General features: G+C 35.5%; 1 protein-coding gene across 7 annotated transcripts in view; it reads right to left on the minus strand.

The window, feature by feature from the left end:
* Window positions 1-20,327, minus strand: part of COL11A1 (collagen type XI alpha 1 chain) — a 204,941-nt gene that overhangs the window by 64,528 nt on the left and 120,086 nt on the right. For all 7 annotated transcript variants that reach the window (XM_082686179.1, XM_082686184.1, XM_082686181.1 and 4 more), the window contains 8 exons: window positions 20,206-20,259; window positions 20,011-20,055; window positions 15,864-15,917; window positions 9,236-9,289; window positions 4,687-4,740; window positions 1,981-2,088; window positions 1,496-1,585; window positions 1,190-1,243 (listed from right to left, as the gene is read on the minus strand). In XM_082686179.1, coding sequence (XP_082542305.1) covers window positions 1,190-1,243; window positions 1,496-1,585; window positions 1,981-2,088; window positions 4,687-4,740; window positions 9,236-9,289; window positions 15,864-15,917; window positions 20,011-20,055; window positions 20,206-20,259 — 513 coding nt within the window. The remainder of the gene's footprint in view (window positions 1-1,189; window positions 1,244-1,495; window positions 1,586-1,980; window positions 2,089-4,686; window positions 4,741-9,235; window positions 9,290-15,863; window positions 15,918-20,010; window positions 20,056-20,205; window positions 20,260-20,327) is intronic.

Here is a 20,327-nt window from a genome sequence, read left to right on the forward strand (position 1 = left end):
AAACTGGAGAAGCTAAGGAAACGGAATCAGGAGCATGAGGTAAGACACTACTGAGCAAGGAGAGAGTCTGAACAAATGTGGCAGCAGTGGCAATCAAGAAAGCGGGACACAGGGGTGCCTGGGTGGCTCAGTGGGTTAAAGCCTCTGCCTTCGGCTCAGGTCATGATTCCAGGACCCTGGGATCAAGCCCTACATTGGGCTCTCTGCTCAGCAGGGAGCCTGCTTCCTCCTCTCTCTCTCTCTGTGCCTGCCTCTCTGTCTACTTGTGATCTCTGTCAGTCAAATAAATAAAATCTTCAAAAAAAAAAAAAAAAGAAAGAAAAAGAAAGTGGGACACATCAGCTTTTCAGCTTGATGAAATATGAATGAGAAGAGAATGAGAGGAGGCCACTAAACCTAGAAGTTTGGCTGTTACTGGTAATGTTTCCGAATACAGGTAAGAACAAAGGTGAACTAATGGGCAAAAATGAAGGCTGTGTTCAACTGTTTTCAGAGGGATTGATCTATATCTCTAAAAGGAAAAGGTGGGGCGCCTGGGTGGCTCAGTGGGTTAAGCCGCTGCCTTCGGCTCAGGTCATGATCTCAGGGTCCTGGGATCGAGCCCCGCATCGGGCTCTCTGCTCAGCAGGGAGCCTGCTTCCCTCTCTCTCTCTGCCTGCCTCTCTGCCTACTTGTGATCTCTCTCTCTGTCAAATAAATAAATAAAATATTTAAAAATAAATAAATAAAAAACAAAAGGAAAAGGTGAAGTAAAAATCTGGTATTTACTCATTTGCTAATTACTTTGTAAGGTTACATTAACTAAATAAAGCAATCCGGATAACAGAGAAATGAATATATACCTTTCCCGCTTAGGAGACTTTTTTTAAAAGCATTGACAAAATTCAAGTCTCATCCAGTACTTACAATAAGACAAATTATGATTTATTTCCTTGGGTATTTAAGAAGCAAGCTAGCTCCTTTTACCTTCTGACAGCAACGGTGGAGTAAATATTTCCAATCGTCTAAACTCCTCTTTTTCTGCACTCATTAGTGCATGCAATTAGTAGAAGCCAGGCATTGACTGATTTGATTGACGTGTGTTTATTTTCTCTCCTACACACCTTAGGATCACAGCACGAGAGTGATGAAAGAAGAGCTATAATCTGCAACCCAGGGTAGCACGGCTATTTGTTATAATCATACTTACAACTGGACCCGGTGGGCCCTGGGGACCTTCCCCTCCTTTCAGCCCAGGTGCACCCTGGGAAATGAGAATAAAAACAAAGAAAATGAATCCATGTGACTTGAATATAAATAGGAGGTGTATGATGGATAAAATGGAGATGGTAAGAAGTGTTTTAGGCACAAATATACATTGTCATATATATTACGATAATCAATGCTTATGCTGAGGCATCTCCCCTTAATGACTTATGCATATTTAGTTAAGTCTGAGAAACATGCTTCTGAAAAGTAATCTCACTGACATGCTTTATCTGTATGCTGCGTATACCTGAGCTCCCGGAAGACCTCTTTCACCTGGGAAACCACGCAGTCCCGCTGGTCCGTCCTTCCCTGAGACACCTTGAGGACCTGGGTCACCCTAAGGAATATAATACACATCAGTCATAGAGGGTAATTTCTACATGTTTCTAAACGCAAAGCTGTGACTGCCTCTAACCTGTGAGGGAAACCTAAATGTCATTCAATAATGAGAATATTGTGTGGAATGCCGTAGACATTAAAATGAACTGGCCACTACCTATGTTTAAGACTGTGTATAAATGCACGGCTTCATGGCCAATGGACCTAAGGGGTCTTATGCTCTTGTTCAGTCACACCTTAAAGTACAATAAGCTGGATATTTTACTGATATATTTTTCTGATCTATTTAAATACCATGCTAATATGTAGAGACCCTATGGACAAGTGATGAGAAGCCAGAGTGAAAAATAAATGGATGTTTTCAGCCAAGAAGTTTCCTTGAGTGTGTCATACCTTTGCACCTTCTTTTCCTGCAGCACCGGGAAGACCTTGCTCACCAGGGGGCCCCGGAGGGCCAGGATGTCCTCGTTCACCTATCGGACCAGTCTCACCAGTTGGTCCCTAAATTGGATCAGCGAAATCTCATTAGATTGCTCTTTTACTTTTGATAAGGATAACACAAATCCCAAAGAAATAGTGCTCCTTTTCACAGAAGGTTATCATTTTCACTTATTTCCATGCTGTCCTACAAAACAGAAAAGCACCATATCTGGGAGGAGTCTGAAAAGAAATAAGTGTCATCCTTCGTTAGGACCTGATTTACGTAGGTAAATTCACAAAGCTATTTTCTTTGTTCCATACCAGGAGTGTTTCAGAGCGAGGCCAAAGTATTGTTTAAAACTCTGGTTTTGGGGTGCCTGGGTGGCTCAGTGGGTTAAAGCCTCTGTCTTCAACTCACGTCATGATCCCAGAGTCCTGGGATGGAGACTTGTGTCTGGCTCTTTGCTCAGCAGGGAGCCTGCTTCCCCCTCTCTCTCTGCCTGCCTCTCCTCCTACTTGTGATCTCTCTAACTCTTTGTGTCAAATAAATAAATAAAATTAAGAAAAAAAAAAACCCTGTGGTTTTAACTAGTTTCATCCCATTCCCTCTTTTTATATAATTAGTTGAATGAGTTTAGGATTAAAAGAGGCATCAGTACCACATCGGTAGCTACTCAATGAATCACTGCTTGATAATAAGCCTCGGTCCCCTGGAACCCAAACAGCCAAAGCAGTTCTCCTTGGAATTTCCATGACTGGAGATCTCTCTACAGTTAATCTATATTCATTTGACAAAGTCTAGGGAATGTAGCAGGGAGATCCTGCAGGCCTCGAGTTTGGGCTGGCAGCTCCTCCCGGCCAAAGGCTGTAACAAACAGCCCGCTCCCTTAAATTGCTACAAATGCCAAAGTGAAAAATGTCAGGTCATTTATGTGTCCCCTGAGTGGTGCTGTTCTGTGGTGCTAAAGTTTAATGAGCTTTCAAGTGTAAATAGAGAATGGTGACCAGTTGCTCTGTATTTCCACTTAGAATAAAGCAAAATGAAGGATTTAAGTTAAAGACATATAAAGGGAAAGTTTCCAGATGCTAAGGCTGTTAAATAGTGGAATGTATTGCTGAAGGTGTTTATGCATTATCATTCCCTGTTATTTCTCTAAAAATGCAACAGATTCTTAGCCTCTAGTATAGGATAAAGAATGCATCTGCCTTATATTTGAGTGTAAATTTCTAGATTTAAATTCTTTTAATTGTATGTTGCTGAAAGTCCCCAGTTTATCATTAATGTACAAACATACACTCCACAGAGGAATATTTCTTGAATATCTGATCACTGGAATTTCAATAGCAAGCAATATAAAATTGATCCAAATTTAATGGCTATCGCCATTGAGACAAAAATGAGCAGTGATTCATATGATTATAAAAAAACAGGTCCTAATCTGGCTCAGGTCCTAATATCAAGGTTGTGAGATGTCGCCCCGCATGGGGCTCCATGCTCAGTGCAGTCTGCTTGAGATTCTCTTCCTATATCCCTTCCCCCACTCGCATGCATGCTGTCTTTCTAAACAAATACATAACATCTTTAAAAAAAAAAAAAAAAGTTCTTCAGCACATACATACAAAAGTAGGCAAAAAAAAAAAATCATGCAAGTATGCATTTTTCTTTTCTAAAAGAATAAACAGCATTTCCCTTGCTTCAGGATTCATCTCTGGAATTAAATGATTAATCATTCCAAGAATTCTTCATTTTTGCTTCTGTTACACATATTCCTAGAAAGAAGATGCGGTTTTTTGTTTCTCTGCTTATCGTTTGTGTGTTTGTGTGTGTGAGTATGTGTGTGGGTGTATTTGAGTTACAAAGTCTTAAGAACTAATTATAGGCTGAGAAAAAAACTATTTAAAGCAATTAAATAATTAAAACACTTATTCAACTGCTCTTGCTCTTTTGCTATTATTTGTTATTAGCAGGGGTAAAATTCCGCTGAGTAAACTAAATGTGTCCTTTCCATTCAATGACACTTTGCCAGAATAAATATTTCCTATCTCACAAATTATTCTATAATTCAACATATTGCATCAGTTTTTTAGACTCTTCCTGCCACTTATGCTGAACAAACTGTCTTTGTCATTATTTAGGCATATTCAAAGGTTGCAACTATTTTATCATTGATGGAAATCATTGTTATAAAGACAAAAATCTCAAGAAACATGCAATATATGACAAATATTATAATTTAAGGGAAAAATCTGTGTTCAAAGCTTTATATTATATTTCTAATGTATTATACATCTAAATCTAATTTCTACTCAGAAATCTGAAGTCATTTTGTAATTTGAAACACGGGGAAAACATGATGGTCAACCTTTCCAATAAACCATTTTGGTGGTTTTAGCAGATTGGTACTGTGTTCGGGGTTTCATGTTAACTTCTTTGTGAATTTTCTGACTTAATCTTCATTATTTGTTTTATTCTCTTTTATTTTTGCAGCCAACTGAAAAAAAAAATCTCTTCAGCTAAGATTGCAACTATTTTAAGGTCAGTTGCATTTATTTAAATGTGATGTAAAATCTCAAATACACCATTTTGGATCATAATAAAATGGGCAGATTTGAATAGAAAAGATGAAAATGTAAACAGGAAAATAAATCTTATTAGAAAAATAAAGTAAAGGGACATACCTGTGGTCCAACGACACCCCCTGGCCCAGGGGGGCCAGTCTTGCCTTGAAATCCCTAAGGAAAGAAAACATAATCCGTTAAAACATGACAAAGCATAAATTAAAATTTGGCTAAGATAACTCGCATTAAAACAAAGTCACTTTTTGGCTAAAAATACTTATTTTAAAATTTATTTTATTTTATTACTTTTCTTTCTTTCTTTCTTTCTTTCTTTTGGGGGGAGATGAGCAGAGGAAGAGGGAGAGAGAGAGAGAGAATCCCAAGCATGAACTGAGCATGCAGCTGGACACAGGGCTCAATCTCACAACCTTCAGATCAGGCTTTGAGCCAAAATCAAGCCAGATGTTTAACTGACTGAGCCACCCAGGTGCCCCTAAAAATACTTATTATTAAATGCTTAAATATCAGTTATTATATTCCAGTTTTCTTTAAAATTCTAAATTTACCACCCTCATTATTTCACATTACAGTCCAAGGATTACTTTCAATAAACTTAAAAAAGAAAAGAAGACCATTGGATGAAGATGGAGGGAGAATGTATTCTGAGCCCTATTCTACCTGGTCAAACAATAGTGAAAATTTTAACATAGCAATGTTGTGGATAAAATAAATGATGATTTAGACATTCTTGAAACAGTCCACTGGTTCTATATACAGACATAAATCTATGGTTTGTGATACTAATGCATTTTCCTTTCCTGCATTCCAACATAAAGCAAAGTAAGAACAGAATCAAAACAAAACAAAAACAAAAAAAAAAACCAGGATGTCGAGTACATTTATAAAAAGAACACTGCATGATTGGTAATCATGTCAGCATTTTATCAGTATTCTTTCTTCAAGTTCCCCCAAATACAGTTACAAATGTACCTTGTAAATAATGCAGCCATTAAGATAAAATCTGGGAGATGTAAGCAGTGGGTAGTCACTAAACAAAGCCTTTGAGCATATCTTTCGGTGTCTTTATTTCTCTAGACTCCTGGGTTAGTCATTCTGTATCACTGTTCTATGACTGGCAAATTTCCTTCTCATGTAAGTTAATTTACATTTAACAGGTGGACAAGTAGCTTCAAAATATGGGGAGAAAAACCTTCAGGACTGAATTAAAGCAAATGGCCTTTGCCGAAGTATTGACGGCAACATGAGACGAAATAATAAGACTGAAAAGCACAGGGCAGAAACTGTAGTCCTGTGTTTATACAGCAACCTCCCAGATAACGGACTGAATTATTAATAGTAACAGAATTTTTATAGTAGGGAAAAGGAAAATAACCTATATTTGTAATTACTTGAATTGACATTTCAGGGAAAGAAAACAGATTTCTTTTACTTTTTAAAATCCATTAATTCTTAAGATCAACAGGGTTTCTCTTGAGATCCCACTTTCAATAGCAAAACAGGGGCATCTGGGAAGCTCAATCAGTTAAGTGCCTGCTTTCAGCTCAGGTCATGATCCGGGGTTCTGGGATCGAGTCCCACATCGGGATCCCTGCTCAATGAGGAGCCTGCTTCTCCCTCTCTCTCTGCCTGAAACTTCCCCGGCTTGTACTCTCTGTCAAATAAATGAGTAAAGTCTTTTAAAAAAAATCTTTAAAAAATAGCAAAACAAACTAATACAAGGGTCTATATCATAGAATATGTTTTACATTCTTAGCCATGCTGATTTTCTAACACTTCTCTGAATATAGCCATACACCACGTACTTGCATAGCCTGTTCCTTCTGTCTGGATTACCCTCCTCCGAATTTCTGATTGCTAAGTTTGACATGAAGATATAAATGCAATACTGAATGTAAAAAAAAAAATTAAAGTCTTAATTTTTTTTCCTTAGTAACTGTAAGAGCAAGAACAGCACACACAAAAAAATGCTTATAATAATAATTAATGAAAATCAACTGATTAAAAATCAATGCTTAATTGAGGAAATTCTGGGAAAAATGTGGAAAGAGAAAACCTTGGGTGCTAGCGCATCTGACCAGGTGACTGATTCGGGAGAAACTGGAGGACAGCTTGTTTATGTTTGCTCTTCTAATACATTCAGAGTATTTGCAAATATCCAATAAATGTAACAAAGACCTTGAACAAGAAAATTACATAGTTCACAATGGAGTGTGCTTGTTAAATATTGTCATGTAATAAGACTACACTTGCCATTTAATTTTAGAATAATAAGTTAAATTGTGTTTTTCAAAGTCCCTGAAAATGGAGATAGCTTTGCTATGTTAGGTCTGCTGCAAGACCCAGTAAAAATGTTAACTTCTATTCTGATAATCTGTAGGAGACTAAGTTAATTTTAGGATGACTGTAGGATTTGGTCAGTGTGTTCCTGAGACAAATTTGGGTTGTTTCAGTATAACAGAAATTATTTTGAATTATTGCCAGTGGCTTAAAAAGCTTTGAATTGTAAAACAGGAGAATGACACTTCAAGGAATTCTCACTGGGGATGAATCTCAAATATAACAAAAGAATTTTCTCCTTGAAAATAAGGTGACACATATATAGCAGCATATGGCTGCTCTAGATTCTGGTTCTTTCTGTACAAGGCAATCCTTTGAATCCCAGTCAGCACAGAACAAAGTGGTAAAGAAAAGTTCCTGACTGCAGGATGATGCACTCTTGCTCTTCAAAGTGGATTTGAGGGGTGCCTGGGTAGCTCATTCAGTTAAACGGCTGCCTTCGGCTCAGGTCATGATCCCAGGGTCCTGGGATCGAGCCCCACAACAAGCTCCCTGCTCAGGCAGGAGCCTGTTTCTCCCTCTCCCTCTGCCTGCCGCTCTGCCTATTTGTGCTTTCTATCACTCTGTCAAATAAATAAATAAAATCTTTAAGAAAAAAAAAAGTAGATTTGAATCAGAAATACAATTTTCCATTTTTCTATGAGAAACTACTGAAGGAGAATATCTATCTTAGAATCACTAGTTAATATGCTATTTTAATATGCTTTGTTTAAATTTAAATGTTATATATAATATAGTTCCTCTGGGTAGAAGCAGAAGGTCTTGATTAAAGTGAAGACAAAAGGGATTTTATAATGCCTATTCTCTAGGTACCCCCTTTTCAAAAGACAGTTTGAAAATATTCTAGAGTTACACCCACAAAACTACACAATGACTTAGTTATAAATGATTGACTGCAAGATTTGAATGAGAGTACATTAGCAAATCGGAGTATGGATTCTCCACTAAAGAGTTTATTTTATGCTCCTCATGCAGATGTAATTCCCGGGAGGAAACCCAAACAATTTTACTCTTTGGTCTCACTAAATCATATCTGATTCTGCTTTTGAAATCCAAGACTTTGAAGTTTACAATCTGACTAAAACGAAGAAGCTGTTACACTAAGCATCATCACATGGTGAGCAAAACAGGAATTGAGTTGTTGCTGATAGACTGTTTATCCTACGCAAAAAGATCATCCTGTTTTCAGATTTGTTGCTGTGTGTGCACTACAGTGCAACTCCAAATGTGTCTTCATGCTGGCTGCGTGCCCTAAAATGCCTTCGAAACACATCGTCAAAGCTAGTCTGTGTTGTGATTTCCTTAGGAAATCTGGATAAAATTAATCAATGGTGAGATCCAAGAATTGAGTCCAAGGAAATGTGCTAAGCTATGGTAACTTCTGATGAAACTAACATGCCCCTGGAAAAGCCAGACACATGGTTTGGTAACACTGGCAAAATAAATAAACAAACCCACTGGGATTTTTAAACCATACTTAAAGGGCCAGTTTCCCCCTTGCCCAAATCACTGTTATTCACAGAAGGTATTCAGACAAATTATTTAATGTTATAGTCTCATAATTTTAAAATAAAATTCAGGGGCGCCTGGGTGGCTCAGTGGGTTAAGCTGCTGTCTTTGGCTCAGGTCATGATCTCAGGGCCCTGAGATCGAGCCCCGCATCAGGCTCTCTGCTTGGCAGGGACTCTGCTTCCCTGCTCTCTCTGCCTGCCTCTCTGTCTATTAATAATCTGTCTGTAAAGTAAACAAATAAAATCTTTAAAATAAAATTCAGTTACATTTTTCATTTACATTTTCTCACTTGAGGCGAGAGGATGCATTCAACACAGTTACAGATTGATGTTGATGATGTTCCAACACCAGGAAATATTTCATCCTTTTGTTCTGGAGAGAAGAATGCATTAAATGCACGGCCTAGTGTACATGTTTCCTTTAGAGAGTGGACGTGTGATAGGGTTGGACAGAATATATCTTTAAATAAATACTTCTTTGAAAAGGTCAAGGTTGACAACCTTGGAGAGGTGTCCAAAAGATAATGGGCTCTTCTCTGTCAGCTCAACCCTCAAGTGCTGTTTTTGACAGTAAAGACAGTAAAATCAAACCCCATATCCTCAAGTATATTCATTTGTGATGGGATACATATTTAGGTCAATTTATGTATTTTATATATACATTTTTTTAAATAAAAGTTTCAATGAGATTAATTTCTCCATTATCCAAAACCTAATAATCCTCATAATAAAGTAGCTTTTTGTGAAATGATGAGGTACTAGAGATGGAAAATTTCAGGCAAAAGGGTGGGGTCACTTACAGTCTCTCCACGTTGTCCGGGGTGTCCTGGCAGGCCGTCCTTCCCAGGTGGTCCCTGAAATCACAAATATTAAATACCACAGGTCCTAAGTATTCCTTGAAATTGTTTATACTTTAAACGTTATCTGTTGGACAATTCTCTCATCATATTTTCATTAAGTATCATATTTTGATGTTCTGTTGATTTTATATACAATAGTGATATGTGTCTATATCTCTTTGGGATAATTCTATCTGTAACTGTGACCAAGAGAAAATTGTTATTACTCCCTTATGAACATTTTACATTTATAAATGATTTCACTAACGTCGATCTTAAAAAAACACATTCATACAGATCTGTGTTTTTAATTTTACAAAAAGGTTTAGTTCTTCGGTAATTGACAAAGGAGTGTTTTTCCCCTCTTTTTTGGTGATCTGTTCCTAACTCAATTTCCTGTGCATCAAGATCTGGATAGCAGAAAGATGGTGTCCTCTAGTGGTGGTCTGAGCTTCTAACTGATAAGAATGAAAAGAAATACAAACCTAGAAACAAGGGCAATTCGTCTTTCAATTGCTTCAAATAAAGGGAAAAAGGTCAGGTCTATGTTCAATTTTAGAAGTCGTCAGGGCCAAACTTTTTCAGCTGGTTTTCTTAACTATCCTCTTGGACACATAATGTTTGTTAGCCCTGGACAGCCGCTCTACTATGTACCGTTTTCTCTAAAGGATGCTGTCTGTGTCATGACTGAAGAAATAAATGAAGCAATTAACTGAGTACTTAAAGTAAACAACTCTGTGTGGTTCCTGTGTTTTAGATACTTAGTAGAACTATAGATTGCTTCTTTAGTCTGCACTATGGATTAGTCATCCTGCTCAGAAACCATTAAGTATTGGGGTCAGATTTCAAAACAGGTTTAATAGGTAGACGCAGAAATATTATTACCCTCCAGATAAACGAAGAGAAATGATCATTTTAGTAATATTTTTAACCATAACAGATACACCTCTCACACCCTGTTAATCATTTAAATCTACTTATTTTAAAAATACATTATTTACAAAAATCTATTTTCAAATATCAATTATTACTATACTAAGTTAGAAAATGAGGCTTTCTTTCAAAAGAAGATTATTTTCACTGACAGCTTTGTTTCACTGGAGTAAGGCTTTTTGACTTTGACTTCAAAAGCTCAGGAGAAAGGCCTGACTCCGGTCCCAGCTCTGTTCCCTGATCTCATCTCATCCCGGGCTGCCATGTGAACTAACAGCTCTGAATTAATGACTGTTCTTAGGACACTTCACAAGATTATTGCTTACTCAGTGATCTGCTCATGGGTCCCATGATCACCTCAGTGAGTCTAGTGTCAGCCTCTAAAAAGACCAACATTGGAGTGTTTTTAATCAAGGCCCCAAAACATTACTTCTTTCTTAACCACCTATTACATATTTTTATGTATTAGGCACTAGATATGCAGTCATGTAAGTGTTAGCTCTGCCCTCAGTTTAAAGATGAAGCACAGAAATAAATAGTTAATTGATAGCAGACTTCATGTAAGTTCAGTAATTCAAAACAGTAAACAAAAAGTCTATAGTGTATTATTATTTTGATACATATAGGAATAAATGTACTGTCAATCGGGGGCAGGAGTTTTAACTAAAAACACAGAGTGGCAGCTAAAGGATAGTATTCAGAAATGGGGCATACCCCCCACCCACAGGACTAAAAGGCCTCTCAAATGATGTGTTTTGCCATCGGCATAAACCATTTACACATTTTCTAACAATCTGTAAATATATATTTCAATATCTCATTACATTTGCTGATTTGAGAAGCACAGGTTATACTTTTATTGCAAAATATCATAATCCTTTAAAATGGTGATCTTTGGGGCGCCGGGGTGGCTCAGTGGGTTAAGCCGCTGCCTTCGGCTCAGGTCATGATCCCAGGGTCCTGGGATCGAGCCCCGCATCAGGCTCTCTGCTCAGCAGGGAGCCTGCTTCCCTCTCTCTCTCTGCCCCACACATTTTCTGATTACAAGGAAGATGAGCCGATTTATTTGTAGGAAAAGGAGTTTGCCTCCCTGCCTACTTGTGGTCACTCTCTCTGTCAAATAAATAAATTAATTAATTTAAAAAAAAACTTATAAAAAATTTTATTTATTTGACAGAGCTCACAAGTAGGCAGAGAAGCAGGCATAGAGAGAGTGAGGAGAAGCAGGCTCCCCACTGAGCAGAGAGCCTGATGCGGGGCTTGATCCCAGGACCCTGGGATCATGACTTGAGCCGAAGGCAGAGGCTTTAACACACTGAGCCACCGAGGCGCCCCAAGTAAATAAATTTTTTAAAAAATCTTTAAAAAAATGGTGGTCTTAAATCAAAACAATGTCACCTTGGTATAAATACAACGTGATTTTTAATGACTTTCCCACATATCGTGAGGGAACAGTGTTAATAGACTACATAAAGAATTCATATCATTATCATTTTTTGATTTAAGTATATATTTCAAATATTAAGTGATTAATTCTAAATAATTATAAAGCTCCCACACTACTATCCATTAAAATAAAGCAGAATGATTACCAAATAATTTCACAGCATTAATTTTAAAATAATTTTATTGGTCAAAATAGAATGCACCTTTGATGTTGTTGAAGGGTAGTGGCAACAAATTTACCAAAATGAGAGTGTACAAGGCAATCTGTGAAAAGACACTTATAAATAAGTGTTAAGGATATTTTTTTCACTTTCCACTAGAACTGAATTTTGATTTTTCCTCTTCTATAAATAGAATGTATCTCATAATAGTTGTGTTATAAATCTCAATCATCTTGAGTTAAAATTCTTCTTCATGGGGTAACTATATCCTGACACTGGCATGAGATTAACAGACTCTAAACATGAACATTCCAAGCACTCGATACATAATCCATTTGTGTATATGTATATGTGTGAATTTATATATAAAAACATACACATACTGTTATGCTGAAAATAAAAAATAAATTAAAAAAAAAAAAAACATACACACACGCGTGCACACACACACACATTTTCTTTTTTTTTTTTAAGATTTTATTTATTTATTTGACAGACAGAGATCACAAGTAGGCAGAGAGGCAGGCAGAGAGAGAGAGATAGAGAGAGAGGGAAGCAGGCTTCCTGTGGAGCAGAGAGCCCGATGCAGGGCTCGATCCCAGGACCCTGAGATCATGACCTGAGCCGAAGGCAGCAGCCCAAACCACTGAGCCACCCAGGCGCCCCACACATTTTCTGATTACAAGGAAGATGAGCCGATTTATTTGTAGGAAAAGGAGTTTGGCTCTCTCCCTCCACCGGAATTGCTTTTTTCCATATGAAAGAGATGAAGGCATTTCTGTCCTAAATGTTATAAAACTGCATACCAGAGAAATAATAGGTACTTTTAGTTCATACTCTGATGTTTCATTTGTCACAGAAACAGAGTACTAAAACCATTTTGTTTAGCAGTGAAAGCAATGTTCCTTAACAGTGTCCTACCTCTCCAACTAGTCTGCTTGCTTCTCAAATGTAGGCACTTATTGTGCTTCTAATACTTCTTAGAGACAAAAATGCATGCATGATTAATGGCTCAAAACTTGTTGAAAGATACATGAGAGAATGGACTGAAAAAGTCTGAGGAAAAATGGGTCAAACTGTTTTCCTTGACAATAAAATTACTTTACATGAAGGAAACAATTCTTAGCAATATGTACAATATGTACAAATATAAATGATATGATAATGTGGTACTTATATATATCACTGGATTTTATGTTCCTAAACAATGATCTATGCACACAGCTTCAAAATACTTATGAAAAATGTCTTATGGGGGCGCCTGGGTGTCTCAGTGACTTAAGCCTCTGCCTTCAGCTCAGGTCATAATCTCAGGGTCCTGGGATCGAGCCCCGCATCGAGCTCTCTGCTCAGCAGGGAGCCTGCTTCCCCCTTGCTCTCTGCCTACTTGTGATCTCTCTCTCTCTGTTAAATAAATAAAATCTTTTTTTAAAAAAATGTCTTATGAATACATTTTTGGAACTGTGTTTTCACTTCACTACATGTGTAACTTTGCGTGACTATATTACATTTTGAAGGGAACTGAGATGGTGGGTAAACAACACTAAATGCAGGTAGTAATTCTGTAATCAGTAATACTGATACTATCCTATATTTAATACTAACTATTTGCATTAAGCCTTTTAAAATACTATAATATAGATAACAATTCTTTTTCTATATGTTTGCAGTAATAAAGCAAAATATTGTTGAAAATAATATTTTAAACACAGTGTCTAAAAAATTATGCCAGGGTGCCTGGGTGGCTCAGTGGGTTAAAGCCTCTGCCTTCGGCTCAGGTCATGATTTCAGGGTCCTGGGATCAAGCCCCACATCGGGCTCTCTGTTCAGCAGGGAGCCTGCTTCCTCCTCTCTCTCTGCCTGCCTCTCTGACTACTTGTGATCTCTGTCTGTCAAATAAATAAATAAAATATTTTTAAAAATAAATAAATAAAATAAAAATTGTTGCCAAAAGTAAGAGATGATGTCAACATTTAATATTTACTAATTTCATGATAAATAATTCATATTTTGAAGATGTGAGCTAAAGTCACACTTGAAAGTTATCAGTAAAATTAAGAATTATTCAATTCAATAAAAAATTGGATGCCCATATTCATTTAGTTATAAATTATTTTCAACATATTTAAAAGTATAATGTAATCAGATGTAATATTTATTTAAAATTTTAACATCCTAGTTCAGAACTTTCTGAATTGTTTCTTTATGTGAGATTGTTAAGGGCTATATTTGGTTAACTATAATTATTTGAAAATAGAGAACTGGGATATACAATTTTTGAAATACTGGCATATATAAAAAGTCCCATATAACCTCCTCATACAAGGTGAATGTTGTGGTTTTGTCAAAAAGATTCAGTTCAAAATCAATTTAGAATATTCAGTTGAAAAATGTATATCAATGAGCCCCCAAAAAGAAAATATCCAGAATGTGAATAAAACAACTAGTAATGATTTAGTTATCTGTATTATTGCAGTGAAAAAACATTTGGTTCTCAAATTATTGACTGAAAATTTTAACTATACTTAGCTTCCTGCTGAGTTGATCATAGCCAAACTACGTTCGTTTTATTTTTGGTCAAAATGTTTTTTATCTTTGTTACTTAAAGTATGGCCCATGGAGCAGTAGCACTGACATCACCTGGACCATTGTCAGTAAGGTAAAGACTCAAGACTCACCCCAGACCTATTAAATCCAATCTACATTTTTAACAAGGTACCCACACAATTTGTATGCACATTAAAGTTTGCATAGCATTATCTGGTGTAGACCGGAAGAGTGGCTCACAAATTTTAGCGTGCATCAGAACTATCTGGAGAATTTACTAAACACATGGGCCGCTCTCTTGGAGTTCTGACTAGCTGAGCAAGGTAGCATGTCTAAGAAATCTCCAGTGGTACTATGATGCTCTGACCCAAAGAACACACTTTGAGAACAACTTCCTTAGACACATGGGTGTTACGGCCTGAAACTGTGTTGAAATGCATGTTGAAATCCTAAGCTATACGCTGAAATTCATATATTGAAATCCTAACCTCAGAGGCGATGTTATTAGTCCCTTGGGCCTTCGGGAGGTGCTTACCTCACGAAGATGAGAACTTCAGGAATGAAATCAGGGACAAGAAAGCGGCCCGGGAGAGCTCCCTAACCCCTTCTGCCACGTGAAAGAGGGCCCTCACCTGACCACACTGGTATGCTGATCTAGGACCTCCAGCCTCCAGAACTGTGAGAAATACATTCCTGTTGCTTATAAGCTAGCTGGTCTCTGTGTGTGTTTTTTTGTGTGGTTGGTTTTGGCAGTTTTTTTGGTTATTAGAGCCAGAATGGACTAAAACAGTGGGTAAGTTGATTCTAGTTCTCATAAATAAACTGAATAGACTGCTAAGAAAAGAAGCAGAAAACAACTGAGCGTTGAGCATGTCCTATGTTTCCATGAATATTTAAGTATGAGAATAAAGGATTTCAGTTAACTTTGTGAAGCTGTTTGAATATCTCAGCAAATTATATAAAAAGGGGGTTATATCAAGAAGGTTAGCATTACATTGTTTAAAAGAATGCATTATGGAGACAAAAATAATAAATAAAAATAAACAAATTATAATGAGATGTAAGTAATGTCAGAATGCTAGAGAATATTTAGGAAGTGACATTTTGACAAATACATTGGGTGATGGAAGACAAAAGAGAAATACTGATAAAGTAAATATTTAACAATCAGTAGTAATTTTTAAAGCCATCAATAATATTCATTGCAGGAGAGGAGTATTGGAGAGAATAACACCCATGCATGTTTTTTCCATCTTTAATATACTTTTAAAGAATATTTACTAAGATATTTTTGTACATCAGAAGCACTCAATAAACTGAAACTGAATAAGTTAAACAAATTGAAAAATGTACATTCTTTGACATTATGAATTGCAATTTTGTTTTTATTAGAATTTTCATCAAAATTTGTATCTAACAATTATTTAAAATAAAACCATCACTCTCAAAAATTTGGAAACATTGTCCAATGGAGAAAGATAAAGAAAACCTATGGCACTTACAGGAGGGCCTTTTGGTCCAGGGAATCCAACTGGACCCTGAGGTCCTTGAGGGCCCTGAAAAGAAAAAGCAGTGAAGAAATTTAGGAATATGCATTGAAAGATACATCTTTATATTTTACTGTTTATTTCTACAGGTGACCCAAAACATAACATATAGCTTCTTCACCGTAATGACAGAACTGAGGCAATGCAACAGGCTAATCTATGCTAATCTAAAAGCTAAGTGCATGATTTTTCACATTATTCAGTATGTAAAAGCACACACATCAATGGTCTTAAATCAAGAAAACTGGAAACATTTATATTTATATTTACATTTATTTTATATTTAAAATTCATATTAAAAGTGAACTGAGGGGCACCTGGGTGGCTCAGTGGGTTAAGCCTCTGCCTTCAGCTCAGGTCATGAGTTCAGGGTCCTGGGATTGAGCCCTGCATTGGGCTCTGCTCAGCGGTGAGCCTGCTTCCCCCTCTCTCCCTGCCTGCCTCTCTGCCTACTTGTGACCTCTCTCTCTGTGTCAAATAAATAAATAAATAAACTTTAAAAAACTTTAAAAGAACATAGATGAACATAGATGTATCAAGAAGTTCCATAGATGCTGGACTTTTTCCCCCCAATTTTATTTTATTTCTTTTCAGTGTTCCAAAATTCATTATTTATGCACTACACCCAGTGTTCCATGAAATACATGCCCTCCATAATACCCACCACCAGACTCACCCAACTCCCCATCCCCTTCCCCTCCAAAACCCTCAGTTTATTTCTCAGAGTCCACAGTATCTCATGGTTTGCTGGACTTTTAACATTGGTTGGAAACATCCCCAAACAGAGAGTATTTCGATTTCATAGCCCTCCCCCAAAAAGTTATTTTTAAAATTAACTCAAACAAAACTAAAAGAAAGAAACAAGTGGCTAATTCAGAAAGACCTTTAATTCATTTCTATATTTAAAATTTATTTTCTGAAAATGTCAATATCTTATTTTACTCACATATAAACTTCTTTGTAGACAAGATAAAAACATATTGTATCATCATTCCCATTAACATTCAATCCAAATATACATTTATAATATTGTTCTTAACTTGATGTTTAATTAACTATATTATTCAACACTCATATTTACACATCTTCAAAATGCAAAAAGTAAACTTTATTAAAGAGACAGCAAAATAATTGCTAAAATAATCCTTTCTGTTCCCAGAACATAATAATTATATTCCTAAAATAAATATATATAAAATGGAAGAAAATATAAATAAGATTTAATTAACTCAACTAGAATAGGATTTATTTATACTTAAATAAAAAATAAAGTTCAATAAAATTAGTGTTTAATAGAATTTATTATTTTCAATTTATCAGTTTAGTTTTTCCAAGGGAAATATTACCATTTTTAAGCCAACACTAGTTCAGAAATCATCACAAATTATTGTTATTATTAGCATCTCATCTTAAAATCAAAAAGAAACCTCAAATTTAGACATGTCATTAAATAAATAGATATCAGTGTGTTTACTCAAAATGCTGGGCAACTTTTGGGACTCACAGATTTTGGTATTCTTATTAAAGTACAAAACCATAATTCTTCAGTATCTATCATAATAACTTAAGAATATTATAAACACAATTTTATTTTAAATACAAAATTTTAAAAGTATTATTTTTTTAGGTCATGTAGCAAGCTCAATTTTTCTACTTTCTTAAAATGTCATTTCTTTGCTTTCTATATTTTGGTTTCTTTTCAAATAAAATTTGATTTTGAATTTAAATTTTTTTAATGAAAAAGCTTTCAAAAATCACTTCTCTAGAGAATATAAAGAGAAAGTGGGTCTTTATAAAATTCCACAAAAACTATTTATATGTTCTGTCTGTATTAATCAAAACAGTTTCCAGTTGAAGTGGAAAATACATATTCAGTATAAAGATACTTTTGGAATTCAATCAGGGTTGCCAGATAAAATACCTAGTGTCAGTGAAATTTGAATTTTAGATAAGTCTATGGCCATACCACCCTGAACGAGCCCAATCTCATCTGAAAGAGTAATTTTAATATGTCCTAAATATTGTAAGGGACATGCTTAAACCCAAACTATTCTGTTATTCATGTAAAAACTGAGTTTCTTAGTTCTTTTCGTTGTTTTTGTTTTGCTTTTGCTTAATTTGGTGATCTAGACCCAAATAAAAGCTATGAGCTAAATCTTTAATAATAGACATCCATGATCTGCAAATCACGAGTATGAGGAATTATATTAAAATGCAGAGTATCCTAATAAGTGTGTGTGTGTGTGTGTGTGTGTATTCCTATATATATATAAAATATCCTAAGCCATGTATATAATATGTACATATAATACTATGTATATTTATAAACAAATATATTATTAAAGAAGTTATGGGCAAAAATAGGTATTTCCATTTCTAGTCTAATTTCGAGGTACTACAAAACTCTCTCTCTAAACTTCCCAAGTCATATATTTTGATGATGTTATTTCTATCATTTATCAACTATGCCTAAGACATAACTAGTTTATGACATGTAAAATCCTTTGCAGAAAATTAGGATATATTAGGGATAAAATGTTTCATCAACTACACAGAACACAGGAAATATGTTCTGTATATTTAAAATGTATGAATGCTATCAAAAATGGTTACCAGCTTAAATTTTTTTTATACTAACCTTTACTTTCATCCTCAAAATACACTTTTCTTATCCTCAAACTATTTTTACAATTACAAATAATCATGCTGTTGAATGGTGCCTGGGTGGCTCAGTAGTTAAGCATCTGCCTTCGGCTCAGGTCATGATCCCAGGGTCCTGAAATCGAACCCCATGTCAGGATCTCTGCTCAGCAGGGAGTCTGCTTCTCCCTCTCCCACTCCTGCTGCTTGTTTTCCCTCTCTCTCTGTCTCTATTTCTATCAAATATATTAATTAATTTTTAAAAAATCAGGCTGTTGGGCCACAGTGTTTTGTTACAAAATTGTAAATACATATGATTGCTCGTGATATTTTGGAATGCATAAGCAAGATATGAGCATAAAAATTTGCTATAATTTATGAAATAATTCTATTCCATTTAATGATTTAACCATTTTAACTAAACTTTATCTTCTTATTAAGATGACTTTGGCCATAAAATTTTTCAAATGTATATATTATTTATGAACTCAAAACATACAGAACTGATTCAATTTGGGAGTAGTTTATCAACAGTGAGAAACATTTAGTAGAAGTTTAATTAAATTAAATATGAACTAAAGCCTTGAAACAACCATAATTAAATGTTTATTCTTGTGTCTTACCTACTGACACTTCTATTACAAATAGAGACTTTGTACCCCGCAAAATTACTTATTCTGTTTTCTTTGTATAAATATCACAAGATGTTTCTGTTTTTCTTTTTGTGAAACACCTATTACCAATTTCAAACAATAATATACAAAAATATATCACTATGACTGTATAATCCCAAACATTGCTATAGAATATAAATAAGTGAATCTAATTTCTTTAAAAGTGACACAGAATTAATATTTAAAATTATTTAAAGAAGATAGCTTTCAAAATCTCTGGCTACAAAAATGCTGTATTTTGCCAAAAGAAAACAAATAAAGGGCATGCTTCCTCATGTATATTTAGCTTTATTTTATATCAATTGAAAATCAATTTACTAAATAGTTTTTCTATTTACTGGAATAGATGTTTTATCTTGATTTGAATGTGTATCGATTGTGACTTAATGGCTACTGGGAGCTTGCATTTTACCAGCACAATGCCGCTTCCAGAGCTATGGACAAAATGAATATCAATAAGGAAAGCAAGGGGAGTGAAGGAGAAGGTGCAGGTGTTATACAGATATCTTAAAAAAAAAAAAATTGTTTTGGCTTGAGTTTAAAAGTGACATCATAGGGCAATTATGCACAATATTACTCTCATTTCGATAACAAAATTAGTAGTACCTAATGGATTCTGTTTTTCTTAAAAAGAAGTCAATGAAAAATAGAGGAATTTTTAAACTCTGACTAGATTTTGCAATTCACTGTGCCCATCCATTTGCAGTCACAAGTACCTTTTCCCAGAAATGTAAACACTTGCAAACTATTAATATTAATTTTATATTATGTTACTGTGTCATACTTACTCTTTCACCAGGAGGGCCTGGAGGGCCATCACCGCCTGAAGTGCCCTAGCAACAACAACACCAAAAAAAAAAAAAAAAAAAAAAAAAAAAAAGAAAGAAAAGAAAAGAAAAATCAGTTTTGATTACTTCTCCTAGCTTTCGTCCTCTGGAAGAGGAACGGAGAACAAACCCGAATGGAAGGAGTACTCAGAATACCTTTGGGCCAGGTTTCCCAGTGGGACCTCTCGCGCCTCTGGAACCTCGAGGACCCTGCATGGGAGAGCAAAAGATGAAAACTGATCTGGTGCCAAGTACATCCAAAAGCAGAGGACCAGTGT

Source organism: Mustela nivalis (assembly GCF_964662115.1).
Source record: "Mustela nivalis genome assembly, chromosome: 10".
In the NCBI taxonomy this organism is placed as follows: domain Eukaryota; kingdom Metazoa; phylum Chordata; class Mammalia; order Carnivora; family Mustelidae; genus Mustela; species Mustela nivalis.